A 16067-nucleotide genomic window follows, 5' to 3' on the forward strand; every position below is an offset into this window, starting at 1 on the left:
TTAAACTTCGTGCTTCTGCTTTTGTGCGTTTGTCCGTTTTGTCTTCTTCCTAATACTGGCTACTTCCCTGACATTAGGGAGCAAACGTAGATGTGCGTGTGTCACCTGTACTTACTTAGGGAAGATTTTAATGGTGGGCACATGGCATTTCATGTGAAACACTTTGGGACAGCGGTCACAGCACAGCAGGTCACCGCCGTTGATGCACACGGCGCACCAGTCTTCGTTGGGGTCGTCCTCTTTCCCCCCGGAGTTGCCTGTTCCACCAGACTCTGCGCGCTCTTTGGCCTCTGCCCCCTTGTCTAAGCTTCCATTAGTGAGCGGAGGGCCCGTCGTGCCGCTGCTGTTCTCAGTGGGCGACGAGGTAGTGGAGGTCGTTGTGGTACCAGAGGAGGACGACGTGACTGCACTGGAGCCATTTAGACCAGAACAAGGCGTCTCAGACTGGGGCTCCGTTTTAATCCGCTCCCCTAGGGTCTTGAGTGCGTCTTGGCCTACGACTCCTAATGTAGGGAGGGGACTGTTCTCAGGACTGCTCATCTGGGGAAAACATACACACACACGCATATATATACACATTAGAACATTTGGATAGGAAAAAGCTGTCATGTGATCCAACCTGTTGATGGTGCAACTCAGGAATCATTGTTACATCACACATGTACAGAGTAAAAGATCAGACTCAGAATAAATCCATCTTCTACCTCGTAACTGTATCTTGCACAGTTGTAATTCTTCCATTGTGACAAACATTGTGTCCACATACAGACAGACATATTAACGCCTGCTGCAGTACCTGTTACAGTAGGTGTCTCTACGATCACATTTTGACACGATGACACAAACACACACACAAGGCGAACACAAACAGCAGCCACACAGTCCGGTGGCTGGTAATAACTGTGATTTCAGGATATCATCTCACCTTTCTCCGTTTTAGTCCTGGCACTTATCTTCTCTCTATTACCCTTTTTGTTTATTTCCCCATTGTTCACACATTTTCCTCATGTCATTTCTAATTTGTATTTACATTGATGTGACCAGTAAGTCTATGTCCAAGAACAAAATTGGTTATTTCTGACTGAATCATCACACACAAGTAATTCATGGAAAGAGCAGGGTGATGTGGCTGGAAAGGTGGATCATCCACAGAGTGACCCTCTGGTTCTGGCCCATTCAGCCACTGTTAGCCATTTGAAGGCCAACAGTATATCCTTGGCATATTTTATCTACAAAAACGGGCTTAAAATGAAAAATAAATGAACGCGTATTCAGTGAATTTATACTAGCTGACATACTTTTGCCCACATTCTTAGAATTGGCTCTGTTGCACTTTCCATAACATGACATATTAGCGAGTAGATTCCCTATGACAGAATGAGCTACACCATAATGTAAGCTGAACACAAGCACAATGCAGTGCACATAACCTGTATAGCAGGTCAGTGCAGTATGTCTCTTCTGACCCTAGAGATGCAGATAAGGAGCAGTGTTAATACCATGCAAGCGCTCCTGCCGGTGTCTTTGCCACGCTCTGTCTTCACAGAAGAAGCTGGACAGGTGTAGCTTGTATCCTCCGTACCCGGCTCCTGCTTCACCTTCACCTGCTCCACAGCAGCTCCACTTCCCGGCCCCGCCCTCCCTGCAGAGCTGCAGCTTAAACACAAAAGCAAATCATGGAGAACATTACTGCAGTTGTTCAAACTCATTAACATCAAACCAATTAGGCACTAATTGCAACTCTACTCATCAAGCTGAGTGCAACTGCAGAGGGACTGAAACTGCAGTGACTTCGGAGCTCAGGACAAACATGCAGAGTTTGCTTGTTTCATTTGGCTCCTATGCTTTAAAATGAAAAATTGACCAGCAAGAAATCAAACGTTTAATTTTCTAATGTTTGTGATATATTTTTCAACAAAAAATTTATCAAAAATCTACATCAACAAAAAAGCTGATTTTCAGCACTAGTTGGGAGGCGTCTGTGTTATGCACCTGGTTTTAGCTGCAACACTGAAGGCGTCAAACCAACCAAACCAAGTGTGAAAACACAAACACACACACACACACACAGGCACATGCACACACGCACAGACACAGCTCCTGTTTTTTCAGACTCTGCAGTTTGAGCAGCTCTTCCTGTTTAAAATGTCTTTATATATGACTCTGTCAGTCACCAAAACACTTACATTTTTGCAGTATCACAAATGTCCTGTATCAGGTTTTAACTTCAGCAGATCTAAGTTTCAAATAAGACATGTATTTGCAAATAAACTGGCCATGACTTTAACTTTTATTCCAGTCTGTACAAAGTTGAAACCAGTAACCATTGCATAGTTCAGAATTAAAATCAAATATAAAATAAATCTAAAATAAAATTATCAAACATTATCAATCTGTGATTTGTGGTTTAAAAAGTAAAAAGTGTTTTGTTTATGTATTAAGTCTGTTAACTTGGACTTTACTGTGTAAATATTTTCTATAAACTTGAACAGCTTGTTTGGCCACTAGGATACCATCTCATCTTCTTACCTCCCCCTGCTGCCTGTGCTGGACGTGCTCGAAGGTCGGGCTGGTGTGTGGGCATTGGACAGACCTGTGGACAGATGATACAGCATCAGTTATCAGCTCTGATTGGACATGGAAGTTGTTCCTCTTGTTAAGCAGAAAATATCACATAAAGAGAAATCACTGTTGGGTGTGAATGGGAGTCCCTCTCATTGAGCGTGTGTACCTGAAGATCCAGGAGAGTGTGTGGACAGTCCAGGGGACTGGTTCATGTCCACTGAGCCCAGCTGATGCTGTGTGCTGGCTGTGATGTAGCGAGACAGGAGGTGGCCCAGGTTGCTAGAACCTGCATCCTCCAACTAATGATGCCAGAGAAGCACAGTGATGAGCAAAATATCAAGAGTGAGTTTGTGAAATGGAATTAAGGATTCAATAAAAACTTGATTCTGAGTTACAGTATGAAAATAGAACAAACTAGAATATTGTCAAAATGGTCATCCGTTCACCACAACACCAGGACTACTTAATGTGATATTTCAGTAACACTTTTTAATGACTATACACTATTGAGCATTAGTTAAGCATTATTAGTGTGAATGCTGAAGGCGTTACTTGTGCTACAAAAAACATTCAACTATCAAAATGGGCAGCTTTCTCTGAAGATTACCAGATACACCCAACTTTTTTATATTGTTCATATATTTTGTATATCTTTAACTGCTATAATTTTCACAATATCACAATAATTTGCTAAAATATCCAACTTTTTCTACAAATCAATACTTCCCGCTACAGACTTCATTAAACCGTCAGACTTTACCTTTTTAAAAATCGAACCCTTTTAAAACCATTCATCTCTCAGTTTACAAGTTATACTTTTCAGCTAAAGCTTCAGCTTTTTCATTATCTCTTCTGCAATTTCTTCAACTATCTCAGCATCCCTTCAGAAATGACATGCAACCCTCAGCATTCACCAGCACTTTCTTCAGGAAATGCTTTTTCTAGTTACCTAATTCATGACTTACAAACCACTGACATCTCCTAAATAACTGGTTTCTAACTGACATAATCCATATTAAGTATGAAAATACACATTAGAGATGAGCCGACTGTTCAATAGTTTAACGTTTAGAACTGTGTTTTTTTCTTTCATTAACATTTAAAGAGTCCTGGTTGGAGCAAACATGACTGGGATGTGCGCACCTGAATGGGCGGGATCTCTGGAAGACAGGGCAGGTTCTCGGGGTTGGTGACGGAGGGGATGAGCTCGATGGGACCTATGATGGGGCTGGCAGGGCCGCGGTGAGCGTGAGCACCAGCCATACTGGCACTGGTGGGGCTTGTGGGGTTGGCATTGTGGAGGGACGCGACCGGGAAAGGGCCTGCATGACCTGGGTTTGAATGCTGTACAGAAAGAGAGAGAGGGAGGAAGGGATGTAGACAGGAAGGATCACAGGAAGGGGGGAAGTAAGGACAGAGAAAGAAAAAGGAAGGGAAGAAAGGAGGGAGGACAGGAACAATGGCACAGGTCACTTACTCAGTTTGAATAAAAAAAAGATTCTTTGTTGTGGAAACAACATGGTTGCATGATCATGCATTTGGGTGACAACACATGCTGCACAAGACACACAAATGGCAAAGTAGAAAAAAAGGTGCCAAACCCCTGATTGTAGTAAGAAACGAAACCTTTGGTGGCTCATCTCAGATTCTATAGACATCTGGACACAAAGAAAAAGGGGCTGGATATAGTGGAGGTTTCTCTTACCTAGTCTAACATGCATGCAGTGAATTTACATTTCCATAGTGTACACATCACTTGACCTTGAGAAAATAACCAGCTTCATGTGTATAGATACACTAGTGAGGCAGGGAACATGGCATCAACATCCCTCACTGAAAACTCATATGAACCAGGTCCTTTAGGGTTAAAGTAGCGGCAACTTGTGTGGGGAGTTTCAGCATGTAATGAAGCCATTTAATCAGGAATGCCAGGTCTTAATGAAGCTATTTAATTAGAAACTAAATTTCAATTATCATTTGTGTGCACAAAATGGAGAAAAAAAAACAACTACGTTCCATATTCATGTTTTAAAGTTTACCAATTAAAATGAATAATTTACAGTCAAATAGTTTTCAAGTACAGCCATAATTATAATAACACTGAAAAATCCAGTATGCTTTTATTTTGGCAATCCACAATCTAACCTTGAAATTGAAAATGCACATTGGACTTTGCAGTTGAATCCGCCCTGTGTTGAAATGTTCGCTCAGAGACAGCTGGGAAATCTGTCACAGGCTCACATCACAAATATTAATCTTCCACGTTGGTGTGCATCAGATGAGAAAAATGATACATTGCTTCATTTTTCAGCTGGTATGGTTCACTACATACACATTTTGATTTCACTCTGCCAGTGGTGTGGCGTTTGGACCAGAGTGTCATGTTGATGACTGACCCCAAGATGCGTGGTATATCATGTTTACATGACTCCTGATTGTAAAAATAAAACTCCAAGAAGTTAACGCTAAACTGTAACAATGGAGACACGCGGACGCCATACACACTGAAACAAGTACGCAGGTTATTTGTAGCACTCGTCATTTCTTTTCATATCTTTTACATTTACATTCACTTTCTGCAAATATTTGATTTGGAAAATTAAGTGTGGCTGCATAGTGTGTACACCAGGGAGTTGGAGTCCGGCCGCACTCTACTTGGTACATTTGCATTTTATGTTTTCTGTTACAATTATTGCTCATTTTAAAAAGGTCTAACTTTTATTGACATGATCACACAGATCATGGACGAGGTCCAGATCTCTATGATCTGAGATAACTGGCTCATAAGCAGTTAAATCCTCCACCAGCAGAGCAGCTGTTGCATTTTTGTGTTTGTCTGAGAACGACTCCCTGCTGAGGCTGAACACAGTTTAAATGGACCTCTGAGAGGAGCCCAGACTTTTAAGTTGTGGTTTGAACGGGTGATCAATGAGCTGAAACTTTAAGCTCCATGAAGCTGAGGGGAGCTACATTATCAGACAGCGATGAATCCGATGACCCACAAACAGAATTGAGAGCTATGAGAGACTCCTCTGACACTCTCACGCTGTTTTCACATTTCACATAATGTGTCATCATCATCTCTGGTTTAAGTCCCAGTGATGGAAAAGTGCTTTAACCAGCAGAAATTGTCCAATCAAAGACACAATTGTGCTGCTTAGGATTCTGGTGTAGGTCGACCTGTCTGCAAAGGTTATGGGAATCTGAACTTGTGGTGTAGTGGTCTAGTTGTAAGTTGACCTTTCTTTGGGCTCATGGCTGAATGATATTGCAACTGCAAAGTCCAATCCATGTTCAATTTCATTGCAATTATGGTCGAGTTATACTTTTGCTTTGTCAATGAAGTTTTCAATAAACTTTGGCCAGTGATGCATTTTGAAGCATTCAAAATAAAATTAAATATTTCCATACAAAGTGACCCAGGACCTTCCAGGTCATGTCACGGACACTCGAAAATTAAATTCATGGGACCTTACAAAGTCCTGTAGCTCTACTTCAAATACTTTTATGAGTTATGAAGTTTTTACGTTTTTCCCTCCGAGCTGAATTTCATCATCTTTGCGATTCTTTGTATTCGAAGCTTCAGCAGTTGTTTATTTTTCATTGGGTTGGTTTGAAATTGATAACACACTCCAAGAAGCCCTAAGGATATTTTAAAACATGTATTCATGTCTTTTTTTCCTGAATTGTCGACAGTAATAAAATTAATAAACAATACTTTAACCCCCCCAAAAAAATAAATAAATAAAGCACCTTCAATATAAAAGTTTTCACTTTTTTGCAAGCAATTTTGAATCTATGGAGTATTAATCTGTAATGATGAAATTTAGCTCAGGGCCAATCTTCCAAATTTGATATACCCACGGAGCTTTTGGAGTTTTGGATTTTACAGGGTCTCATGAATTTAACAGGAGTTGTTACATGAACTTTTTTAAAAATTGACAACATGAAGTGGGAAAGTTTCTGAAGTGTGGGTGAGCTGGCATCAATTGACCCAATTAACAGTTTTCCATTTATCACCGAAACACAAATGGCTAAGGGAATTTCATCGACCCAATGATTTGATTTGATTTTGAATGGTAGACAGTGTCATCACTTTCTAAACATAGAACATCTTTTGATGGGGATCCCTTCAATTAAGAATAAACTGTTTAGTGCTCTTTGTAATGGCCTCAGCAATATGTTTGGTATTTCTTTGCTGCTGTCTCTTATCGGCTAAACGACTGACATATGTACTTCTAATACAGTGGCAAGAAAAAGTATGAGATCTCACATGAATTAACTGGTTAGTGATTTAATAACTGGTCAGACCTGATCTGGCTCTAAAAACCTAAAGCGATCTTTTCCAGTAGCTGCTGATCAGACCTGCAAAATGTTCACGAGGAAGTTTGGATCATTGTTCCTCCACAGGTTCTCAGGCCGTCTGTGGTGAAAGCCTGTGTCGTCAGGTCCTTCCACAGCATCTCTAATGGATTCATGCCTGGACTTTGACTGGGCCACTTTAAGTTATTTTGTAGTAGATTCACTTTGATGTTTCCGGTCAGTGTGCTTCTGCATCACCAGCTTCTCCTGAGCCCTCACCCTGACATCATCCTGGAAAATCCTTCATGGGTTCATTTTGCCCTCGGTGATGACAACATGAAGAGATCATGATGATTCCATCACCATGTATCAATTTTGAGTTGACTGAGTTATCATGGTGGTTTACTGAACACTATAGAGCTGTGTGTTCCTTCCAAAAAACTCAACATGTTTCCAGTAGTGTTGGGAGGAGTCAAGCTGCTCTTTGGCACACTTCAAGTGTGCAGTGATTTTTTTTTTTTTTTAAACAGCAGCTTCCTCAGCAGTGTCCACACTAGAACAACATGATTGATAAACTAATGAGCAGCTCCACTGGTATTTGGAGGCATCATAGTGTTTCTAAGTTGTCGTTCTGGAGTGATCTAACCTCTTTGAAATTACTCTGTGACCTTTCAGCTTTATGCAGATCAACAAGGGACTGAGATGCTTTTTTGTGAGAGGCGGTCCAACCCGTTCAACGGGGAGTTCCCTGAATGAATATCAAACACTCCCTGTTTATGTGTTATCTTTATTGGTGTTTCTTCTCTGGGTTCATTGATAGGACTCCAGCTTTAATAACACCTGACATCTTCAGTTGAGTAATCAAATGATTTGTATGTTATTAGTTGAAACAGCTTGTTTCTGAATAGAGATCTGATCATAATTACTTTTTCTTGCAATGGTATCTGTGATAAGTTGCACCCACAAATGTGAAAAAAGAATCTTGTAACAGTGCCTGTCCTCGTTTCTGCGACACTAATGGACCAGCCAGAGTCTGTGTATCTATACAGTAACTACAGCTCACATTTGTGCTGTTACAGCTGATTTAACATGTACAGCAACAAATGTGTTAGACACAAAGAAAAAAACATCCCTCATAACATATTTCCATACAGAGAAACAACCGAGGTTTTACTGACCTGTCTCTGTAGCTGAGGCTGCATCATGGGAGGATACTGCTGTCCGTTATGTCTTGGCTGGGCCGTGGCCATTCGGCCTTGGGGTGGACCTGGTATACGCATGTGGTGGGAGGAGGGGTACATGGGAGGGCCTGGCCCTCCGTTCATACCCCCAGGCCCTCTTGGTAGCTGCTGCATACTGATAAGCCTCGGAGGCTGCTCAAAATTAAAAGACAAAAAAAAAAGTTTGAAAATCTGGTTTCTAGATCAACACAAGCAAGGCCATGTTAGCACAGCAGCAAAATATGTAATTCAGGCCATTTATTGATTTGTCTAAATAAACTGACAACTTGCATTTTCAAGTGCAGTGATTCATTTTGCAAATTTTACCTGGAGATTTTAGGTACTTTTGACCATTGGTTGGGCAAATTAAGTTGTAAATTGTAAATGTAGGTTGTAAATTATTCTAAATGATTCTATATGGGCTCCCATATGTTTAAAAATAAAATTTAAAGAGATCTGTATGTAGAGCAATGTTACGCAGTTCATAACTAACCCCCCTACTGAGTCTGAAATCAATTTATGTGCAAAATGAGAAATATATTCAATAAGATAACATAACATATCATGCATTAACTAACAAACCTGTATTATTGAACAAGTAAATTAAATTATGTTGCACTACTGTGACCAAGTTTCTAATAACTTGATGAGTCACTTATAAACTGGAGGACAGACTTTTGTGATTGTTAACTGATTCTTGTACCTGCTGCTGAACCATAGGCGGGCCAGCCTGCCTGGCGTGCTGCTGGGACATTTGTGAGGCGATGCGCATCTGTTGCTGGATCTGCTGCTGGTGCTGGTGCTGCTGCTGCTGCTGCTGGTGGTGTTGCTGCTGCTGCTTCTGCTGCGCGTAGGCTGCCTGCTGCATGTGCTGCAGTCGGAGTTGGGCCAGGTTGATCTGTCCGCCGGGGTGTTTGCCAGAATGACTCTGGCCTGGTGAGATGGGCGGTCCTCCTACCATCACGTTGGGCGGCTGTGCAGGTGGAGGTGGTTTCTCTATTACCAAATTGCCTAGAGATGGAAGGAGAGGGTTGAAAGTAAAACACAATGTGAAGAGGTACACACTATTGACTGGTCTGAATTATTCTTTTATTTTATCCAGACTTTTGCATTGATCAGCTGTTTATTTCTTAATTTTCAAACTGTATTGGCCACCATACAGTCTCTGTCTCTGGGTCACCAATGAGTCACCTTTCTGTTAGTCGTCGGTCTGACAAAAAAAAACAAACAACTACCAACTGCAAGTCAAATATTTGATAAATGCAACGGTCATTGCAGCTAGTAGTCTTATTAATTTATCTGAATAAAGCTTGTATGTCCACCTGCAGTGCTCACAGGGGTTGCCATGGCGATCCAAAGTGCTCAGTTTCTACTGAGTGAGACCTGGATTCAGCTCAGAGACACCGAATCGACCTCTGGTTTGCCAAAGGCTATTGAATCCTATCAGCCAAAGGTTTGTCTCTCCTGGGAGAGGAGACTCTGCTGAATACAGTGGTATAGAGTAGTTGTCTGTGTTGACAAAAATGTGGCATGTGCAGCTTGATTAGGTTCAGCTTGCCTGAAAGTGTGACTTTACTCACAATTAAAATGGAAAGGGAAAGGTAGCAGCTGGCAAACACTGCTTAAAAGATAAAGCTAAGCTAAATGATTATTATTTTATAATTGTAGAGCTATGCATCACAATGACCTACAAAGTTATTCACAGTCCGAATTAATGTTGTGTTGAGTCAGTTATACTTACAACCTGAAATTAAATGCCAAATGTTTCCTGATAAAAAAAAACTATGCAAAACTATGCTAAAACATTTCAATTTAAAACTGAGCCTGCGGTTGCCATGGTGATTTTTATCCATTCAGTTTTTACTGAGTGAGACAGGGAATTCAAACTCAGGCTTACTGGTAAAATATAACTGTTATCCCATAAAGGTATATGTTTTTGAGGGAGGAGGCTCCTAAAATGTGACATGTGCCGTCCTGCTTCCTGTTTCCTCCTGGATTTCTGCTCTGACTTGAACCACGGGGCTCAGCACCAAGGTACTACTGTCATCCTTTTTCTTGTTATTAAAATAGAAACTAATGAGTAATAAAAAAAACTAACAGTAGGTCCTTCTCACCTAGATTCACCACATTTTTCGCCCAGAAGGTCGGGTCACAGAAGAAGCGCACAACTCCATTGGCCTGAGGCGCTGGCTCGAGTCTAGCCTTGAATAGCTGTCGAAGCTGGAATAGGATCTACACACACACACAAAGACAAATGTTCTTCGATTAGTAAGCCTGGCTATACCGGAGCAACAAAAACCCCATTTGTCAACTTGCCCTTTAGAAAGCATTATTCCACAATCCCACAATTAAGCCCTCAGCTATCTCATTTGCTGACTGTCTTGTGGTAAGTGGTGAAATCCACGTGACACAAACATCCCTCCTTTGAGCCAAAAGAAAAAAAGAAAAAATCTCATCCACATAGTGTCACACTATACACACTATATTTTACTGTTTGGTATTGGTGATATTTCCTCACACTGTGTGAGGAAATATCACCAATACAAAACACTAAAATAAGTATGAATCTTCTCATATGCATCAAACAGTCTGGGTCTCTTTTGTCACAAAGTCATGTTTCTCTGTGTTGGAAAGGAAACTTCCTTTTATTCCTCGGTGTACTGTCAGCTTTAGCCACTCAAACAGCTGAACATCTGGAGCTTATGAAACATACCAGCCTCTTGCTATAGAGCAGCGCTGTGCTGCTGCCAGTGGTGATGGCCCATTGGCAGAAGTTGAGCACATGGTGGATCTGCTGGGCCAGCTGGGTGGTATCCTTATGCTGAGACACGAGCCTCATGCTGCGTTCTTTGGTAACACTCTAAACAGAGGGGGAGATTAATTTGGTTAAGGGGCTGTTACTGAAAGAGCCTGACACTTGACCAAGCTATTAGCTATCAGCAAGCTATTACAATAGTGTTTGCATATGCATGAAGATGAATTAGATTATTAGGTGAAGCTATAATAATCCCAGACGGGTATTTGGGTTTCATCACAGCAGTTCATACAGACTGCAGCAAAGAAAAAAATAAATAAATAAATAAATAAGAACACAGCAAATGTCAAGGTAGCAAACTACACAGAATTGGTTTCAGTGATAGAACTGGAAAAAATATAAATCACAGCATAGCTGAAAAACAGCAGGCATAAGAAGAGAGAAATTTAACTGAATGAAAATTAATGGAATTTCTAATCTCTATGGACATAATTAATAAAGGCAATCCATCAAAATATCGAGATTGAAATTATACATCTTAAATAAATTAAAATGTGTTGAGTAAACAAATGTGATAAATGTGCTGTGGGACGCCTCATTATATTGGCATAGCCTTCAGAAAAAAAACGTGAAAATTCAGTGATACAACATTAACATAGCATGTCCAGCTAAAATGTCTTTAACAGGATGAGCTCTTCTGAATGCTTCCTGAAAACTATTGTTCCAGATCCATTACATACAGTCTACGTATTGTCTTTTTTAAATTACTTTCCAGGAGCTTGTTGCAAACCGACTTTCATTTTAATATCGTCTTACCTCCAGCTGCTGCAGAAGGGACTTGCCCTTCTTGTTAATCTCATTTATGAGAGTAAATACTGCGATTTTGATTTCATGCTCCACCTTCCTGTGCGTCTCGTTCAGCTCTTTTAACCTGTACAGGGAAAAAAAAAAGAAACCTAATTCGTCATAAACAGCACTGACTGTATTGACAGCCCATTCACATCATTATTAAGATACATAAACTGTGTCAAAAACACACACCTGCTTTGCACCTGAGAGACAGAGTAATGGACATAGTTTTTCTTTTCCTGTAGCTTGGCCATGCTGCTCTCAATGATGCCTTTCTGGTTCTGGAAAGCCTCCTCCAGGAACTGGTACCTGTGAGCAGGGAACAGCCAACAACTTAGCATACTGAAGCTGATAAACCATGATTTTAACAAATTATGTTTGACAAAAGAGGTTTCCGGGCAAAATGTCACTGGCTTTTTTTGTACTGTTTATACATACAATATTCAAATAGTACAAGATTACTACTAAACAAATTCTTTGCACAACATAATATAGAGATGAAAATTGAGGACGCAAAATAATAAAACACAGAAAAAAGAAAATAAATGACATATTCGAAAAGGAGTGAGAAGAAGCATAGCTTAGCTCTCACCCCCTTTTCTAAATAATATATACACATATCTATCTATATAGATATATATATATATATATATATACAAAGTAATGAGCAAGATGATGGATATATATATATAGATATCTATATATATATATATATATATATAGATATCTATATATATATATCCTCCTCCACTCTCTCCCTGACAACACCCACATCCAAACTCAAATCCTTCGGCGACAGAGCCTTCTCCCGTACTGCACCCCGACTCTGGAACTCTCTCCCCCAATCTGTCCGCGACTCACCCTCACTCCCCACATTCAAGTCCCGTTTAAAAACATACCTCTTCTCCCAAGCCTATGACCTCCCCTACCCATCATCTTGCTCATTACTTTGGTATCTCTCCCTCGTCTCCCCCTGTATGTCTCTACCCCGTTTCTTTGTAAGTGTCTTTGGGTTATTGAAAAGCGCTATATAAATTAAATGAATTATTATTATTATTATTATAATAATATATACATATATACACACACACACACACATATGTGTGAGAAAGAGCGGGGCCATGTCCACAGTATAAACGCCTGCTACGCTCCTTTGCCTTCGTACTAAATGAAAAAAAAGAAAAGGTTGCACATGTATATGAACCAAGCAACAAACGCTCTGAACCAAGACAGTTGAACTGTCTGGTTCAGAGCGTTTCCATAAACCGTTCCATCCCCAGTCACGATTGCTGTTTCCTGCTGTCAAATGTAGCAGACTTATGAGTCTGTGAGTGGGTAATTCTTCCTTTGCTTTATGGTGGGATAATTCATTTTCATCCCTGCCAGGTAGGAACTCATATTGCAAGATGTAATTCAGCCCCTGATCAGATATCTACAATGAAAAACCAGCAGGGCTCCAGCAGTAGGTTTACAAACTACTGTTTTATTACATGTTTATGTTTTCGTCCACCCCTCAGCTGAAGAGTTTTCTGCCGGAGCACAAAGTCTGGAGATGAAACAGCTGACAACTTCATTTGGCTCACTGCTTTCCCGATGTGACATAACACCAGGAGACACTCTGAAGATCTGATAATGTACTTGTGGACAATGCCTGACAAGCACAGCACAAGGACACAATCCAGACTCATGTCTTAGATTTACTTTACTGGAACTGATTTTTTCCCCTGTTCCTATTGGATTTATTAAAATTCTATTGTTGGATTTTTGTCTCATTTTTGTAACTTATAACTGGTCAATTTTCTGTTCATTTATTGTAAATGAGGCTGAAATACAGTACCACAGGGGTTCAGGGAAGTGTCTGCCTATGGATTTCCTCTAAATGCACTGAAATGAGCGAGCTCTATGGCTGCCTGCAGGGTAGCACATTTATTAAAATCTTATGGCATGCTGAAGGAAATGGTCTGCAGTAATGTGACACATATGCAAACAGTAATGACTGTAATCAGTAATACACATATATGAATTCATTAACATGAGTATTGGTGCAAAATGTTCGAATTGGTTGAAAACGCAGGTGTATTGAAGAAGCTGAAAGACAAGAGACTGGCAGTCCATTGGTAATAAAAAAAAAGGATGTGCGGATGCTCAGTTACCTGTGCTCCTTGTGCTCCAGCAGCTGGCAGTCCCTACAAGTCAAAGTGTCACAGGTCTCACAGTAAAGCTTCAGTGGCTCCTGCTTGTGGACGGGACAGAAAACAGGCCTCTGTCCTGACGTACCAACAGACTCTGTAGACACACAGGAGGAGTAGGTAAACTGAGTGAGGGGCAAAATCACAAGATAAACTGATAAGAAAAAGACAGAACAAAAGAAGCAAAGAAATAACCTGCTACAAAAAAAGTTGTCAGTAATTATTTAAGTTTTAAGTTTGCAAACAAGACTGAAAACAAGACAGATAACCTGTGAGAAAATCTAGTGAGGTGGGTCCTCAGTGGCTGACCTGCCAGAAAGCGTACCATGTAGGCTTAGCCCTGATTGCAGTGGTCACAGGTTTGAACCCTATCTGCAGCCCTTTGCTGCATTTCATCTTTCCTGTCTCACTTCACTCTCCTTTCTGAATCAAGGCACACAAAAAAAACGCCCAAAAAACTAACTCCAGTTAGAGCTTCAGGATGTATGTTCTCCCCCAGCTAGAAACACCATCTGAGCAACCAGGCTCTGCAGCACTGTTACCATGGCAACAGCCTTACCATCAGCACCACCACCACCACATTCACAGTGCATTGACTACAGTTACGTCCTGCTCAGGCTTTTGCAAGTTTTTTTTTTTTTTGGCTTCAGTTAATACAGTTCTGTCCTCCACCCTGAGGATCACCCATCTTACCGGAGGCAGCATCGGCATCCTCCTTTGTGTGAATCTTGTGGTCCTTGGTGATTTTGACCCTCTGGTGGGCTTCCACGCAGGTCTTGCACAGCCATTCTCCACACTCCACGCAAAAGCCTATAGTTCCTGCGTTGTCCTCACAGCTTGTGCACACCTTGAGCAGATAAGATAACACAAACGAGTACCTAAGAATGATACAGCTCCTACAGATGTGGGCTATGATCCTCAGAGAGATATTGACTTCATATTGACATATTATGACAATATGTAACAATTCCAGCCTGAAAAACATGTAAATGGTAAATGGTGTGACTTGTTTGGACAGCTCTGGGATCAAGATTTATGATCATTTGAAAAATACTAATGGGCAACAATGGCTCTGGGTTTTCCATGTTCCACTGACTTGGGTCTGAGCAATAGCTCAAGTGTGTTTTAATGGTGGTACGAGAGAAAAGCCAGTAAAATCAAAACTAAAATGGGTTTCTTCCTCTCTGCAGTGTGAATGTGCATTTACAATTTCACAGCATCCAGTATGAGTGGAAGAAACAAAAAATAAGTGATTAAAATGGAGGAGATGGAAATGCACGCAAATTGAAAAATGGGGAAGAAAAAATGGGCGTGAAATGAAAAATGGAATGATAAATTATCACCTGATTTGATTAATTAAAAGCCAATTTAATTAAAACAGTCAGAAAACAGAGCCGTGTTTCATTATTTTTCCTGTCTCACATTCATCATTCACAATGTAACTTTCCCATTTATCATTTCGCGCGAGTGGCCTCAAGGGCAGAAGTAACAAAGAGTGGATGTAATGAAAATGCCCATGAATCAACACTGGAGGTGATGAAATGTATGTGAACTGAAAAATGGAGTCAAATGATTTAATGAACTAACTTTGACATTTTATCTGAACCAGTGTTGCTACGTTAATAATCAACTGGGCTGCTTTGCTTTCTCCCGTCTGCCTTTCATCATTCACAACACCCCTCTGACATTTATCGTGGCCACCAAGCAGTTTCCCAACAGAATCATGTATGGCTGCAGGTGGCCATTTGCAGAGGTATCGTGTTATTATTATTATTATAAATGTAAACGTTCACATAAACAAAACAAACTGAACAACCACTCTGCTTCATCTATGTTCCACGGATTCTAACAGCACCCTGTGCAGGTGGGAATTGTCAATCTTTGCCTGCTTTATAACCAAAACAATTTCATATTTTACCACTGCCAAGATGTTCTGACGAAGCCTGGAGAATAGTTATTATACAAAGATGGCTACGAGCTTTTTCTTACAACAAAGACGACGTGGCAACAACAACTATCAAATAGTATAGAGAGTGCATCAACATGTGCCTGAACGATACTTAAAACACTAAATTACCACGTTTACATGATGTTTTTAAAGCGGAATTAATTAATTCCGAATTAAATAGTTTGGAATTAAAATATTTTCCTTCGAGTTTACATGGACATAATAATTCCGAATGACGG

General features: G+C 40.5%; 1 protein-coding gene across 6 annotated transcripts in view; it reads right to left on the minus strand.

Moving 5' to 3' along the window:
* Nucleotides 1-16067, minus strand: part of trim33 (tripartite motif containing 33) — a 29783-nt gene that overhangs the window by 7891 nt on the left and 5825 nt on the right. For 2 of the 6 annotated variants that reach the window (XM_085781272.1, XM_085781270.1), the window contains exons 3-16: nucleotides 14574-14727; nucleotides 13845-13977; nucleotides 11884-12000; nucleotides 11659-11773; nucleotides 10801-10947; nucleotides 10202-10319; nucleotides 8791-9098; nucleotides 8046-8240; nucleotides 4167-4223; nucleotides 3709-3909; nucleotides 2732-2864; nucleotides 2530-2593; nucleotides 1500-1656; nucleotides 116-540 (exon numbers count right to left, since the gene is read on the minus strand). In XM_085781272.1, the coding sequence (XP_085637398.1) occupies nucleotides 116-540; nucleotides 1500-1656; nucleotides 2530-2593; nucleotides 2732-2864; nucleotides 3709-3909; nucleotides 4167-4223; nucleotides 8046-8240; nucleotides 8791-9098; nucleotides 10202-10319; nucleotides 10801-10947; nucleotides 11659-11773; nucleotides 11884-12000; nucleotides 13845-13977; nucleotides 14574-14727 (2324 nt within the window). The remainder of the gene's footprint in view (nucleotides 1-115; nucleotides 541-1499; nucleotides 1657-2529; nucleotides 2594-2731; nucleotides 2865-3708; nucleotides 3910-4166; nucleotides 4224-8045; nucleotides 8241-8790; nucleotides 9099-10201; nucleotides 10320-10800; nucleotides 10948-11658; nucleotides 11774-11883; nucleotides 12001-13844; nucleotides 13978-14573; nucleotides 14728-16067) is intronic. The other 4 variants (XM_085781274.1, XM_085781273.1, XM_085781271.1 and 1 more) reach the window with 3 other exon arrangements.

Source organism: Trachurus japonicus, chromosome 7 (assembly GCF_045865225.1).
Source record: "Trachurus japonicus isolate A0001 chromosome 7, Traja_1.0".
NCBI lineage: Eukaryota > Metazoa > Chordata > Actinopteri > Carangiformes > Carangidae > Trachurus > Trachurus japonicus.